Below are 14,282 nucleotides of genomic sequence, written 5' to 3'. Positions count from 1 at the left end.
GTAAAGCGCTTCAAATATTGTTCCCAAGAGTCCGCAGCGTTTGACTTGTTAATGCCTAGTAGCTGGCGCTTTTTTGCTATCAGTTTGGTAGGCTGATTGAAGACCCCGTGGGTGTCTTTATTGCAGATTGGACACAATTCACTGCCATTTCTCACACGGTCAAATATGCAGCTTTGGCAAAAAAAATGCCCACAAGTTGTTACTACTGGATCGTGGAAATGCTGCCGACAAATATGACAAGCAAAAGGTAAGCCATCTTCCGGTAGCTCTGTGGCTTCCCTTTCTTCGTTTCTTGCGCCGTCCAAAAATTGACTAATTTCTTTTTCTTGCTTTTCTTTCTTTATCCGTTGCTGCTCCTCCCATTGCTGCTCTAGCTGCCATCCAGTCATGGTATCGCCTCGATCGTGTAAGTATATACAAGTGTCACCAAATCCGCAGAAACCGGTTTCTTTGTAGTCCTTACAAATATCGGGTTGATAGTCGAAACGAGCCGTCACGCGCACGTGCTGGGCGGCGCGGATGGGGCCAGCGTGAAATTTATTGCGAGTCTGATTCCGAAAAATGCCATCCTCTCCCTTGGCGGCTTTGCCATCCTGGACTTTTTGATCGGGATGGTGCTCGGCAACACTCGTCACCAAATCCTTGGTCGACACGATTCCTTTAGCGGTCGTGTACGTGTGCATAATATCAGCTTTACTCTTTGCGGTCGTAGACACCGAGAGACTTCCAGAAGTAAGAGAGCTGGTAGATTGCTTGGAACGCTTGCGTGCTTCGGAAAGCAATTCGTTTGTGTCGGGTTCGTCAACATCGTCATCGCCCTGGATGGACTGCGCGGATCCATCGTTTGCAATTGCTGTATCTTTGAAGGTGGTATCATTATTCCGCCGTAGGCTATCTTTGGCTTTGCGTTTAAGTTTGCGAAACATTACGATGGTTGTCGTTTTACGACGGAGTCGAGAGATTCGATTGAGCTTGCCAAACGTCGGCTCGGGGCAGTCCCATTATTATTTGTGTTGTGTAGAAATACTAATTGGAATTGCAAATTTTGGAGAGTACTGCGCGTTTCGTGTACGACAAGACTACATGGCGGGCTAAAAAATCAGTCAACTCCGTTTCCTACGTTGTCGGACCAAAACGCTGAGAGTGAATCGAAGGGTACTATATTGATCCAAGATTACTGTTTACATCACTGACTACAAGTCTATAACTCGTTCAAACGATACGAAATGAAAGCATCTACTTGCCATTGCTTCATGAGCCACACTGAGGTTTTTACCAATTGCATAGGCTCGTGAGGTGTAAGCGTTCCAAGTCCGTCGCCTCGATTGACATAGACTCGATTGGTAGCGATTTCGTTGCTTAGTACAAGCTTTCCGTCGTCCAAGTTTAGAAGATGGTGTCTCAGTCCGTTTTGCAGTAGCACTATAGCGCGGGACTTGTGGTGCCATTTTCATCCTGACGGGAAAAGAAATGAGTGATGGCGACCGCACCAAACTGCTTCGGAGCCACTATCACTCCATACACCTTCCAAAAATCTATTTTTGGTTTCACTTCTTCAGAATCGGGGCGATTTTTTGTTCGTAAATAAGGTTTTCAACTTCTACCTTGACCAAATTTGCGCCAGGGACCATGGCTTGTTGCAAATGTCGCTTTGCCAGAGTTTTAACTACGTTCGTTTTGTCCGGGTTGTAATCTGTCGAAACAATCGTACGTGTTTCCCAGCAATCCGTCAGAACCATGTTTTTCAGTCGGTCGACACAGACCAAGACTCCTACCGTTTGCCGTCCATCCGAAAGCGTGCAAGAAACACGTGATCCCAAAAGATTGCGTATTGCATCACGAGCAAGAATAGCAGCGTGGTCCGTGCGAGGTTGCTGAACCTTTTTATTCATAGAATCCACTAGGAGTGCTGCAAAGGAAATACACAACTGGCGTTCCCGTTTACACAATCAGAACAGTATCTCGATTGCCGATGAACACTATCGATACTACCTGTAAGCGATAATCTGCAATGGAAGCTGTACGCAATGTCTACTGTTCCCGACTGGCGCAAGTATTGGTTTGAAAATTGAGGATAATAATCGAAGGGAGACTATGTGTGATCTTACGTCCTTGTCATCTCTTGATGAAGCAAGCGCGGAGAGTCAGCTGACTGTGGTGAATTATGGTACAAAATGCAGAATATCCATTGCTCACTTTCGTGTCCTTGCCCTCTTCCGTCCAGGCGTCGCCTGAAAGTGGCTGTGAATGCTCTTCTTGGTTCGTCCTACGACCGTCTAACGGACGATCCCAAAAATCTAAGTCAGGCCAGTCAGTTCTAGTAGTCAGTCACCTGTAGTTTCGGACTACCCAGAGTGAATCGTCGGATTGTTGATCATTTTCAGATGCTTACAGTAATGATTGTTGCACACACAGTCGAGAGAGACTCTTTACAAGAGAAGAGAGAAACTTTTCTCGGCATTCCTGATTCTTTGCAAGCAGGTTGCAGCAGCACAAAGATTAAAACTATGAGCAATGCCAAAAAGAAATTATGAACTCGATGTGCGGGGGTTTCCCTTATCTTTCAGATTTTATTAAAGTCCATCCCAACCATTCAATAAAAACACAATTACACGACTACCGTGACGGATGCTTAGCAGAGAACTACCTCAACCGGCGAAGATCGTCCTGATGTTTTTTTTTACTGTGATAAGTTGTGTTGCAAGAATATTCGTTGCTGGTGAGTTCCTTTGGGTAGCGTATAAGTATCCTAGACTCGGAAGGAGCTCACAGTCACTGGAAGAAGAGGAAGAAATGCAGTATTTCAGGCTTCCGCGTTGTTGACGCAATATGTTTTCGCCACTGAATAAGCAAAACGCAACGGCGATGACACATGCTGTGTCAGACGGTTTCCTTGATTCTAGGATTGGATTTGTTGGACGACGTGGTGCAATAACCAGCTGTAAATGAAAACCACAACCTGTGACATAGCAATACAGGACTCGCGCTATCAGTCGTTTTACGCTGGTGGTTGTCCCTGCGCCATGACCCAAAACGGCAGCTTCCAGTCTGGAATCATCCAACCAGGTACCATATCTCTTGTAGCTTGATCAAAGGCGTAGCTTGGAAGCAGAAATCGTAGAGAACGAATGCTGGGCGGTCGATTCCCATTGACGTCGAAAAAATTGTACTCCTCCGACAATTCTGCAACGACTTGATACGTTCCAGTTTTGCGCATATTGCTCGGGTCGGTAGCGGTAGCTATAATAGCTTTGCCTGTGAAGCCTGGCGTTTCTGCATTGTCAAGTGGAAGTCCCACGTATTTCTCCCAATCGCCTTTTTTGACGCTTTCTTGGGTTCGTTCCGTGTCCACAACTCCGGGCCAGAAGGAAACAACACAGATATCTTCTGGTGTTAGTTCGACGGCCATGTCTTTGGCCAATCGGTCTACTCCGGCCTTTCCAACTCCATACGGTACGTTGAAGGTATACGTTAGTCCTCCAAAGGATGAAACCATCCCAACGAAAGGGCGAGGTAAATTACGCTGCGGATTTTTCTTGGCGGCTTGCAGAAGTGGCATGGCATAAACGCTGGCGACGAAGTGGCTACGCAGACCAACCGTGTGTAGAGTATCCCATATTTCTGGACCCTGTTCCCAGAACTTTTTGTACAGCATTTCAACACCTCCTTGCGGTAGCCGAAAAGCGTTGTTGATCAGAATATCAAGGCGACCGTGGTCTCGTTCAATACGGTCCATGAGGTGCTTCACTTCACTGTCCACCGCATGATTGCAGAGGACGGCAACCCCGATACCACCCGCGTTCATGATTTCCTGCGCAGTCTGCTCAATAGTACCAGGTCCACCGGATTCTTTCGTGGCGGAATAAGGCCCCGTCGCGGCGTTCAACGACGAGCTATTGTCGCTGGTAGACGTGCCCGTAATGTAAACAATCGCTCCCTGCTTGCCAAGTTCCAAGGCAATTCCTTTCCCGATTCCACGACTGGCCCCCGTCACCAAACACACACAGTCTCGGAGTTTCGGGACAACGGAATGCACCGACGGCACCTCGTCAGACGAGAGAGCCGAGGCGAGCAAAGTCGGATTTCGATATCGTCTGGTCGCCATAGGAGGCGCATACGCATACCCCGGTGCCGTCGAGAAACCGCATGCAACCAACAGCGATTGAGAGAGGGTAAGTATGGAAAGGCAAACGGTTTTCGATGCTAACCTCGTCATGGTGGAGAGGCCATAATGGAGAAGATCGGATAGCGGCGCGAACTCAAGCTAGCTAGAGGGACCAACGGGAAACCATTTCGAGCTTTACTGTTACGAATAACGATAATAGAGCTGTGAAAATATCTCAAACGACGTTTCGGTCCAATGAAAAGAGGGTATGTTGTGACAGATACGCGGAAGTTTGATAAATTACATGTCTACTCATTGCCGAGTAATGTGCGTCGATGTAACTGTGAGCAACCCATCTATAACGACGCAAGACTAGATAAAGGTCTGACTTCTTACTTTCTGGCAGTCTTTTGTTTCGAATTTGAAGAGCTTGGTAACGATTTGCGCTTGTTGGACGACCCATTTGTTTCCTCCACTGCATTGGCAGCATTCTCGGCGGCACCTTTGTACTGAGCAACATACTCCTCCACTTTGAATTTACGCTTACACCCGTTGTAGTTCATGTACCGAATTTTACCAAACACTTCTCGTTCCTTCCATCCTTGATCATGGATTCCCATTATGGACCAGCCGACCCCGACAAAGCCGTTTGGATCGCGGCCGTCCAATTCGTACTTGTCATTCAGGTATTGCGCCGTCCGCAACGCCCCAACCGGAGATTCGGACCACTCGAGGATTTTTTTGGCCCAGTACATGCGCATAAAGCCGTGCATTTTTCCATCTCGTACCATCTGCAACTGAGCTGCATTCCACAAATCATCGTGAGTGCGTCCTTCCTCCAGCTCGGAGAGTGAGTACACGAATTCACGTTCGTCGGACGCGTGCAGTTGCAGGCTCTCCCGTGCCCAGCCAGCTGCCGTTTCGAGCGAGTCGTAGTCGTTCGGAGAATAGTACAACATGTTGTCTGATAGCTCGCGACGAATAACGCCTTCTTCAATAAAGGCTGCAGCTCCGTTGGCGTGTTTGTTCAATGCTTTGACATTTAGGGCCAACCGTTGAAACGAAATATGGCCGTGATTGATCCAGGGGGACATGTCAGAGCAGACGTGCTTTTGCACGGGATCATTACGTTGCTCATGAAAAATCTTTAGGCCATTCTTGCTAAAAAATTCAAACTGTTTCATACCTGCTTCTGTTCCAGGCTGTGCCCAGTCGACGGATTCCACCGATTCGTCCATCTGTAAAAACGATTCGTATTCGACCCGGTCAAACTTGGGTTGGTCAACCGAATGGCTGTTGCCTTTGAGATCCGGATAGTCTTGTAGGTAGTCATTATACACTTTATGAATTCGCGGCCGTAGGGTTCGAGCTCCAACTTGTCGTTTGTCGGTTGCCGTCCACACCGGCACAATGTTGTGGGCATCAACCTGATAAAACGGGACCTTCGCTTCCTCCAAGATAGGTACGGCCTGGAGTTCCATCCATTGACGGTATTCGCGTATCGGAGAAAAATCAGAGACAACAATTTTTGCCTTGTATTTATGCAGGATTGCTTCGCAGACAGTCTCGCCAACCTTCTCGTGAGAGTCGGGAAGGCAGACGTACAACGGAATCTTCATCTCTTTCAACTCCTTGTACACGCATTCTAGCCCACCCAGCAAAAAGGCGCCATGTCGCTTCGTCATGGGTAATTGAATGAGAGCTGGAGGCAAATCTCTATCGTTGTCTGATCCGTCCGACGAAGCCGGTGGTGGCAACGCGTACACGACGTGTAGGGGAACATCGTGCTGCATCGCTAGATCTCGAGCCCATAAGAGAGCCCAATTATCGACCGATCGCACGTCACGTTGCATCCAGTACACTACCGATTGTCCCTCTTTTGGCTCGGTTCCTTCCGAAGTAAGGACTCGTGTACGGTTTGCGAGCATCCAATCCGGAAGCAAGCTGTCGGCGGCATGTTTGACTGGCTTGTTGTTGATAGACATGTTGTCGGATGACGGTCTATCGATGGCTTTGGAAGACGCAAAGTTCCGAGTTGGACGGAGAAGACTTCGTTTCAAGGGAAACGCTAAAGAACTAGAAACGGTAGAGGCCAAGGGGAAGGACTTTGTAACAAGGGTCAGCGTTGAAATCGTGTAGACGATCGATCGGAGTGTCGGGATGCGGCAGTAGTGTACCTTTCGCAGCGAGGACAAGAGCATATGTGACTACACTTAAGGAGACTACGCAAATGGCAGTGTTGTCGCTCTTGGTCTCTTTTCTCTCTTTTGATTCGTAACTTGGTGAGATTTCGGGAACGAAAAGTGTACCGTTTCGGGAAATTGAAACATCGATCGAAGTCGCGAAGCTGATGGAAAGGACGAAACATGCGATTGGTATCGAGAAAAGGTGACTCACCTCCAAGCGATAGGAAAATACCGGTACGAACTCACTCATACCGACATCATTTTTATTGTGCAACTATGATTATGCAAGTTTGCCGGGTTCTTTCGAAGCGCTTTTTCTCTACTAGCTAGGGGCAAAAATTACCAGACTACAGAGAGTACGGCAGTTCCCTCAAATACCATCGCCGTGAGTCTCGTTGGCTTGTCAACGGGATTGTTGCGTACCAAATGACCATTGTAAATTGGAGACGGAGACCAAAGCAGCACCTCTAGAGAGTGTGTTGTTCTGGAATTGAACGCGACCCTCGTCAAGCCTTGGGCATCTCTTCATCGGAGGGCGTCCTAGCTTAGCCTTTGTTACCGCATTCCATGCTTTGGCGTTGACTTGCCAAATCATTCCCCAATCCCATGATATCGGCTTGAACAGCTTTCATGTCTTCCGTAATGGTTTCGAAGGGCATCATACAGTGGAACGATTCCGACACTCGCATCTCCTTTTCCGGCTGGGGTGCATCTGGACTTTGATCCCTTGCTTCATCAGCAATGAACATATTTATTGACCTGGAAAAGCTCTCGAGTTCAAACATACCACAACCAAAGGTTTCCTCATCACCGTACACGACCTCACTGTCATTTCTAGCACACAAATTTGTCCTCTCTTGAGCACAGAAGAACTCCCAATCCGCTGCTTCAACGTTCGCTTTCGAATCTAGAATCGTATCCTCCAGTAGATCGATATCTTCCTGCTGTACCTCTACCAACTGTCCAAGTTCCTTATATATGTCGTTGACTTTGTGCATGGATCTGTTCATTCGATCGATCTCGTCTTGACGCATTGCTTTGTCGAAAAAGTCTTCGTCGCCGCGATGCTTCTCGCTCCATCCAACGGCCCCTAATCGACTAATTTCTACTGACTGTCGCTTTTCGTGTAGAGAAACTACCATTACAAGTGTCTTGTGGATACGCTTGAAGTCACGGTGCAGCTTCATACATGCCGTCTGCGCCGTACGGAGTTCGGCGCTAGTGGCCACATTGCGGGTATCGATCAGCAAGGTACGTTCGTAGGTGTACAGCTCCTTCCACAGCTCTTTGTCGGTATACTGCGCAGACGTGAGCAGAATTTTCGCACGCCACGCCATTTCCGGCGATTCGCCGCTCTCTTTAAGAAGGTGTTCGAGATCGGCCACCATTTTTTGAAATTGCAACGTCGCGTTGGTCAGCCTCGCCAAGGTGGATTTGCGCGTGACAATTTCCCGGCTCGCACCATGTTTGTCCAGTCGACGCCGATCCCAGAGTACTTCCGTGTAGGATTGACTCCCGTCTTCCGACAGCGTGTCTTCCGAACGCCCGCTGCGTACGTCCCCTCCATACAATACGATCGGACGTGGCGGCTGTAGACGAGTTTTCTGTTGATCGGTGAGCGGTTCTTGAAATTGAACGGACAGTGCGTGCCGGCCCCGCTTTGGCTTCGGCCGTTGCTGCGGATAGAGCCTGCTTGAGATTTCCCGAAACGACATGGTGTCCTACACAGTGCTTGCCTCGCCACGGACTGTTTCTCTCTGATGTGTAATGTAAGTTTGGAGTCAATTCGATGGCTATATCAGGAGATTGGACGATTCGGACAAAAGAATCGTGCACTCGCACGCCGGTCGCTACAAGGTCGCCAATTGGGTCCCAGCTGGCGCAAACTTACCTAATGAAAAGACCCAATGTAATTTCGACCTATCCTGAAACCGTCGTTGACATCAAACAGCTTTTAACTGTAAAACCCCTCTTACACAGATTACTGTTAATTAGGATATTTGAGTACCGTAAGTTTCATGCTAGATAAGATTTTGTCGTTCTCCTATGCCGTTATGGTTTTATCCACCCTTTCTACATCAGATATCGTTAGGGTAGGTTTAACCCCGGAAGTTGAAGGTTTCACATCTTGTCAAAAGTCGGCGTTTCCAGAAAGTGAGACGATTTACAGTTAGGTTGAAGGAGAATATGAGCCTCTCCTTTGTTTCAAACTTTCTACCTCCGGTATCTTTTCGCCTGCTCCGGAGGCAATCTTGCCGCAAGCAACGAAAACACAAGCAAGAGTCTGTGTTTCGCGAAAACAGATATTGTTTTCGGAATGAGACGAATGCCAGGGAAAATAGGAGCCATGATAATATTGGGAGCTGCGTGGATTGGAAGAGTAGCCGGGCTCGCCCCCAGCGCCAAGAGCCGTCAATTTATGGTCGCTCAGTCTTGGGGGCTTCGTGCAATTAAGGATAGATGCGCTACATGCCTGTTTTCCTCCAACGCGAAAAGTAACGATAAAGCGTATGGTGTTAATATGGATCAAGAAGCCATGATGGAGAGTGACAGGCTTATAGCCGTGAACGAAAACGACCGGCTTGTTCGGAACGTGAACTTGTCCAAACGCAACGGGCATACCTTCAATAAAGAGACGCCACGGGCGGCGCTTCACCGCGCGTTTTCATTCTTTTTGTTTGACGATCAAGATCGCATGCTTTTGACCCAACGTGCCGGCACCAAAATTACCTTTCCCAACGTCTGGACCAATACCTGCTGCAGTCATCCTCTCTACGATATGACACCGAACGAAGTAGATGTTGCCGACGATGCCTATCCCATGTTTCCTGGTATTAAGCACGCAGCGGTGCGGAAATGCAAACACGAACTGGGAATTGCACCAGAAAACCTCCCCAAGGAGGACATCCAATTCCTGACCCGGTTTCACTATTGGGCCGCTGATACTGTTACTTACGGAGACGATACTGCTTGGGGAGAACACGAAATAGATTACATTTTGTTCCTTCAAGTGAATGGACAAGTGCCCGTAGATGCGAATCCCGACGAAGTTTCGGACTATAAGTATGTATCAATGGAGGAAATGAAAGACATGATGGAGGATCCCGATTTGTTGTGGTCGCCCTGGTTCCGGGGTATTATGAATCGCGGGGGTTTCGAGTGGTGGGCCGATTTACGTGGAAGTCTCCAAGGCAAATATACGAATCTGGATGTGACCTTTTTCGATCCACCGAAAGAGCATTATGCGTCCTACAATCTGCCGTCGCACGAACGCAAGACAGGTGTTCTATCCTCTTCTACGGTAGAACAAACATAAAACGATAAGGATTGTTATACTCTTTTTGCTATTGGAGAAGAGGAATAATGGATACTTGGCGTTATACCCCAGGAGAAAGCGTCAAATATTGGGCATTGTAGAGCTCTCGTAAGTGAAGGGCAGAAAGGAAAGCTATCAAGGTCTTGGATTCTTTGGAAATACTGCGGTTGCAACACCATTATATCGGTACTCTAGCTGTGCATTTGGTCGCTGGGAGCTTTCTTTGGTGTCTATGCGATTGACTTATATTAAACCAGTTTTCGTCGTGGATGAGGCGCAGGTCGGGGTCAGTCCTAAAGTTTTTGCAATATAGTCTATTGTTACGGTTTTCATATTTTCCAAAGCTGTCAAATTTTCTACGGACTCGTTGTGCCTTCGTCCCGTTCACCTATTGTCTCCATATCTGTGCTTGATAAGGTATATTGACTCAATGCCAGAAAAAATCCAGAGGCACACAAGCGTCTATTTCCCTCAATCACACAAGGATCACAACTTGTCCTGCCAAAAAAGTCCTGGGTCTGTGTTTCGTTAGAAACGAGCCCTCTTCTTGAAAGACTTTAATCCTTCTTGACAGTCAGTACCTCCACGAAATCCCAAACGGTCAAGTCTACCACACTTCCATGAGGTCCGGTACAGCGATGCGACATTTCCCCGGCCGCACCTTCCAGGGCCTCATCTACACTGTGTTTTTGATTAGATCCACCTTCGCCGACCGTGGCAATGTGTTGGCGGCTTTTCAGAAGGTGCACTGTGGAACGACCTTGTTCTTGCAGCAGCTCGTAGTGTCGCAAAAAGCCGTCGTAGTCAGTTGACCCCCCTCTAGCTTTAAACATACTAACTCCCACTAGAGTCGTTTTTGCAGAGCAAGTCTCTGCTAAATCGAGGAGGGTTGGTGGAGGTTTGGTCCAATTCAGATCCGGGTGATTGTTTGATGCCTCTTCCATGGCCTTCAGGTAGGCCGAGCCAGTCGCCTTCTTGTGTGACGAGCGAGTTGTGCGATGGTTTGGTAGATTGTTAAACGCACCCAGGACAACGACATCAAACGTATCCAGGGGACGCGGTTCAATCAACTCAAGTGGCAATGCTTTGGGCAGTTCCTCGCTGAATGCTACCCAACTATTGATCAGCCACTGCACAGTCGCATTGTTGGCGAAGCGCACAAAACCAACATTTTCAGAACTGTCCCGTTCTAAAGAGCCATCAACAATGTATTCCTGATACTGACATAGGAAGCTTTCCAGTATTTGCCGAGTGTGCGAATTACCGAAAAACAATGCGGATTGATTTGTCCGCAAGGGTATGGAACTGCGTCGCCCCCACGCGACGTTCGGAATCGTTTTATTGGTCGGATGGGTCCCTCCGCGTTCACCGTAGGCGGATAGCCGCTGTCCTAACTGGTAGTAGGCTTCTCCTCCACACTGAAAAGTAACGTACTTGGAATATTTCGATCGCGGTCCAAACTGGATGCGGGGAATGCGACAAAACCGCAGCGGTGGAGTCTCGGAAATCAACTTCTCCGCTTCCTTCTGCTTTAGATTGTTTTGGTCAGCGGTGCTTTGGTCGCGATTGCTATCTAGTGACAGGGAACAGTTGCAAGGTTCTCGATGACCGGAAGGCTTTGTCTGTAGGGAACTAGAGGATTGGAGACGAGCTCCACTCCAAATATTGAAGCGGTTCGTAGTCCGCAGATCGAGGACAAACACCGCGCACAAGAAAGGCAGCAGGATCGTGCCGCACATAAATCGGGCTCGTGGTCTGTTCATGGTTTGCGACAGCTCTTTGTTGTGTAAGTAGTCAGAGAGCGGCCTTCAACGCGCAACTTTTCCGAATGTTTACGGGAATAAGGATTTGTGCGCTGTATCCGTACGGAACCTCAAAATAAAAGTGAAAATTACGGAATCATGGCATTTGGCGCGGTTGTCGATGGGGTAGTCTCTATCTAGATTGGCGACTCGACTCTACTCTAGGTGGAGGTTATGCTATATAGAGACCCACTCTCAATAAATGAGAATTTACAAACCGCCGGAGCATATCAATATACTCATACCTAATATAGAGTGAGTACTACCGTCGGTTTCCAGCGCTCTCAAAAGCCGCCGGCGGGGGGCATGGCCAGCTCAAATCGATAATAATAAAATGCGAGCTTATACTGTTGTACATTCGGGTTGCTAACATAGAGTATCCCACGAAGTTCCAACAGAAGGATCAGATGCTACTTATTCATATTTTTGAATAATGTCGTTGTCTGATCATTTCCTATGCTGACCGCACAAAATGGACTCTAGAGTACACCAACCACAAGTGGAAAGCGCCAGCAACACTGGAAGTGAAACAGATTCTACTCGGTAAATCCTTCGGCACGGAACAGTCGAGAATCTCATCGGTGCCGTTCGCCTAATATGTAACGTGCATGGTTTTTATCGCTTTGTGGAGGGGAGTAGTATCTATGATTGCCGTACAAAAGGCGGCAGCTTCGGCGAATGCTTCCCGCCTTGTTTCTCCCACCGCACAAGTCGCCTGCAACGTCTACGTTTCCGTCGGAGGCATGCCCAGTCACGCCCCTCTCCTTTTGGATCTACTGCGCCAAACTCAGGAGCACTGTGCACACTTAGTCGCGATCAGCGCGGACTCCGGCCCTCCGTCAACCAGGTCGGCGGCAGTGGTGCACGCGTACGCAGATCCAGTCTACAATCGATCGTCATTTCATTTGGCGGGAACGGCACCGCACGTGGCATCCCTAGCGTCGAAACTCGCCGCAGACGCCATCCAAAGCATACGGCAAGCGTCCGATGGTTTATCTTCTTCTAGCGATGTCCACACGGAATCTGTATCTCACCCGAACGTAGGTCTGGTTGATCACGTTGCCGTCATGCCAATCACCGGTCGCGACGAAACTTCAAAGCATGCTGCAACAACAGCAACGAGTACGACGCCGAGCGGTTTGGCAGCGCGAATGATTGGCGATCGGCTGTCTGCACTGAATGTTCAAGTGTTTTACTACGGAACGGCGCATCCACAGGCAATTCCGTTAGCCATTGTCCGGAAAGAACAAACCTCTTTCTTTCACTCGGGTGGCTTATCGCTGGACCATGGAAAAGGGGGCAAACGTTGTAGTCATCCGGTGGTGGAGGTAGCGATGGTCGGCGCCCCACCTGAGTTTGTGGAAAATTACAATATTCGGTTGACCAGGCATTGTACATTGGCGATGGCACGGTCATTGACGCGACGGGTACGGGAGCGTGACGGAGGCCTGGCGGGGGTCGAGGCCCTTACTTTACCCTACTCCGAGGGCCGGTGGGAGGTGGCGTGCAACTTACTACGACCAACGCAAGCGTCCGCAAACGATATTCAAACAGTTGTAGATGAGTGGGTAAACGAGCAGCGATGGCAACAGCAAAAGCAAGTTGGGAATGACCTGGTGGAACAAGGATACCGAGTCGGCACTACATCTAAGTTGTGCTTGGAGGCTCTGTCAATATTTTCTTTGGATAAACAGCAAATCTATGATGATTCCGTTCGCGGTCGATTGCAAGGATACCTAAGACAGCTATAGTACTTTTGAACTCAATCACAAGCACCGCTTCTTCTTGTCACACACTTCTGGGTGCTATGATTCCGATTCTTCATTCGCTTTCAAAGCTGCCACGCCGTTTGTGCCCACTTCAGCTTTAGAAGCAATGGCTTCCATGACCCACTGACCAATCAAGTTGTCGCTATTACCACTGAGGTAATGCGCGGTGTGTGCGTGCAGACACTTGACGCTGCCAAAATTGCGTATTCCGGCAACCCCGCGGTCAATCGCGAACGCGCTCTCCCATCGACGAGATTGAATAAGTTGCCGATCCGGAGCCGTCAGCAGATCCAACCTCTCTTTACCGTAGGCATCGTGGGCTCGTTTCATTCTTGCCAATTCGTCCGAATTCTCCGCGAGACGTTGCTGAAAATTTGCTCCATAGCCTTCCACTTCCAGCTTGGATATTTGCGCTCGCAACAGTGGATTCACTAACCAGTACATGGTAGGGAACGGCTCCAGGACAATTCCGTCCATTGGCGTTCCGCTGGTCCCCTGTTGGTCATCATCCAGTGGTTGTAGTTTTTGCCGCTTTCTGCCTTTGAATTTTCGGCCGTCCGACTTTCCTCCAGAATACTCCTCCCGGAGGACGATTGGATACAGCTGAACAACCACGGGATCGTCATTTCCGGTACTGCTTTCTTCGTGCGGAGATCCGGTAAGTTCTTCCGAATGAGTTCTGCGACAAGTGACACGGATCGCGTTGCCGGGAAGGTAGCCCAGTTGCGCGATTAGAAGATTTTCGTCGTCGTTGTTCCATCCAAACTCGTTCCTTTTTTCGACCACCGCCGGCCACACTCTAGACCGATCTTGCGGTATGACCGAGGGCTTGTCTATCGGACAGTGTGAACCTGTTTGTGAATCATTAATTGCGCTTACGGCTCTCTGTATATCCAAGAGCTTTTTCCGGCGTCTCCGTGCGGAACGTCCTGGAACCTTGCGCTTGTACGGTACCACTCTACTGATACTAGTTGTCGGCAATGTAGGATCGTGATATGCGTTTTTGGTAGATGACATCGTGTCGGTTCATTTGGGCCAATAAGTAGCAAGTAATGGTCAATGGTCACATGCGATATGGAAGCGGTTTGGTCGCTGCTCCATTTT

At 48.8% G+C, this 14,282-nt stretch overlaps 9 protein-coding genes across 9 annotated transcripts; 2 read left to right on the top strand and 7 right to left on the bottom strand.

The window, feature by feature from the left end:
- Positions 1 to 104: 104 nt before the first annotated feature.
- PHATRDRAFT_12516 (predicted protein) lies at positions 105 to 545 on the bottom strand (the record flags this gene model as incomplete). The annotated part of the gene is made up of 1 exon (XM_002180038.1): positions 105 to 545. A coding segment is annotated over one exon (441 nt), but the record flags the coding sequence as incomplete, so codon positions are not given.
- Positions 546 to 1,547: 1,002 nt separating this feature from the next.
- On the bottom strand, positions 1,548 to 1,892 carry PHATRDRAFT_35698 (predicted protein; the record flags this gene model as incomplete). Its single annotated transcript, XM_002180037.1, has 1 exon — positions 1,548 to 1,892. The coding sequence occupies one exon, from the start codon at positions 1,890 to 1,892 to the stop codon at positions 1,548 to 1,550; it is 345 nt and encodes a 114-aa protein (XP_002180073.1).
- Positions 1,893 to 2,998: 1,106 nt separating this feature from the next.
- PHATRDRAFT_12303 (predicted protein) lies at positions 2,999 to 4,003 on the bottom strand (the record flags this gene model as incomplete). Its single annotated transcript, XM_002180036.1, has 1 exon — positions 2,999 to 4,003. A coding segment is annotated over one exon (1,005 nt), but the record flags the coding sequence as incomplete, so codon positions are not given.
- Positions 4,004 to 4,497: 494 nt separating this feature from the next.
- CPD3 (class II CPD photolyase) lies at positions 4,498 to 6,033 on the bottom strand (the record flags this gene model as incomplete). Its single annotated transcript, XM_002180035.2, has 1 exon — positions 4,498 to 6,033. The coding sequence occupies one exon, from the start codon at positions 6,031 to 6,033 to the stop codon at positions 4,498 to 4,500; it is 1,536 nt and encodes a 511-aa protein (XP_002180071.1).
- A 540-nt stretch (positions 6,034 to 6,573) lies between these two features.
- Positions 6,574 to 8,006, bottom strand: PHATRDRAFT_45877 (predicted protein; the record flags this gene model as incomplete). Its single annotated transcript, XM_002180034.1, has 1 exon — positions 6,574 to 8,006. One exon carries the CDS (start codon positions 8,004 to 8,006, stop codon positions 6,837 to 6,839), a length of 1,170 nt encoding a protein of 389 aa, XP_002180070.1. The 3' UTR covers positions 6,574 to 6,836.
- Positions 8,007 to 8,803: 797 nt separating this feature from the next.
- PHATRDRAFT_12533 (predicted protein) lies at positions 8,804 to 9,469 on the top strand (the record flags this gene model as incomplete). The annotated part of the gene is made up of 1 exon (XM_002180223.1): positions 8,804 to 9,469. A coding segment is annotated over one exon (666 nt), but the record flags the coding sequence as incomplete, so codon positions are not given.
- A 695-nt stretch (positions 9,470 to 10,164) lies between these two features.
- PHATRDRAFT_35694 (predicted protein) lies at positions 10,165 to 11,370 on the bottom strand (the record flags this gene model as incomplete). Its single annotated transcript, XM_002180033.1, has 1 exon — positions 10,165 to 11,370. One exon carries the CDS (start codon positions 11,368 to 11,370, stop codon positions 10,165 to 10,167), a length of 1,206 nt encoding a protein of 401 aa, XP_002180069.1.
- Positions 11,371 to 12,039: 669 nt separating this feature from the next.
- On the top strand, positions 12,040 to 12,969 carry PHATRDRAFT_45875 (predicted protein; the record flags this gene model as incomplete). The annotated part of the gene is made up of 2 exons (XM_002180222.1): positions 12,040 to 12,908; positions 12,940 to 12,969. The coding sequence occupies exons 1-2, from the start codon at positions 12,054 to 12,056 to the stop codon at positions 12,967 to 12,969; spliced, it is 885 nt and encodes a 294-aa protein (XP_002180258.1). The 5' UTR covers positions 12,040 to 12,053.
- Positions 12,970 to 13,214: 245 nt separating this feature from the next.
- Positions 13,215 to 14,195, bottom strand: PHATRDRAFT_35692 (predicted protein; the record flags this gene model as incomplete). The annotated part of the gene is made up of 1 exon (XM_002180032.1): positions 13,215 to 14,195. One exon carries the CDS (start codon positions 14,193 to 14,195, stop codon positions 13,215 to 13,217), a length of 981 nt encoding a protein of 326 aa, XP_002180068.1.
- Positions 14,196 to 14,282: the final 87 nt, after the last annotated feature.

The sequence above is a fragment of the Phaeodactylum tricornutum genome, chromosome 8, assembly GCF_000150955.2.
Source record: "Phaeodactylum tricornutum CCAP 1055/1 chromosome 8, whole genome shotgun sequence".
Taxonomy (NCBI): Eukaryota; Bacillariophyta; class Bacillariophyceae; order Surirellales; family Neidiaceae; genus Phaeodactylum; species Phaeodactylum tricornutum.
Note: the sequence above shows the minus strand (reverse complement) of the source record. Positions and strands in the feature narration are given on the sequence as shown.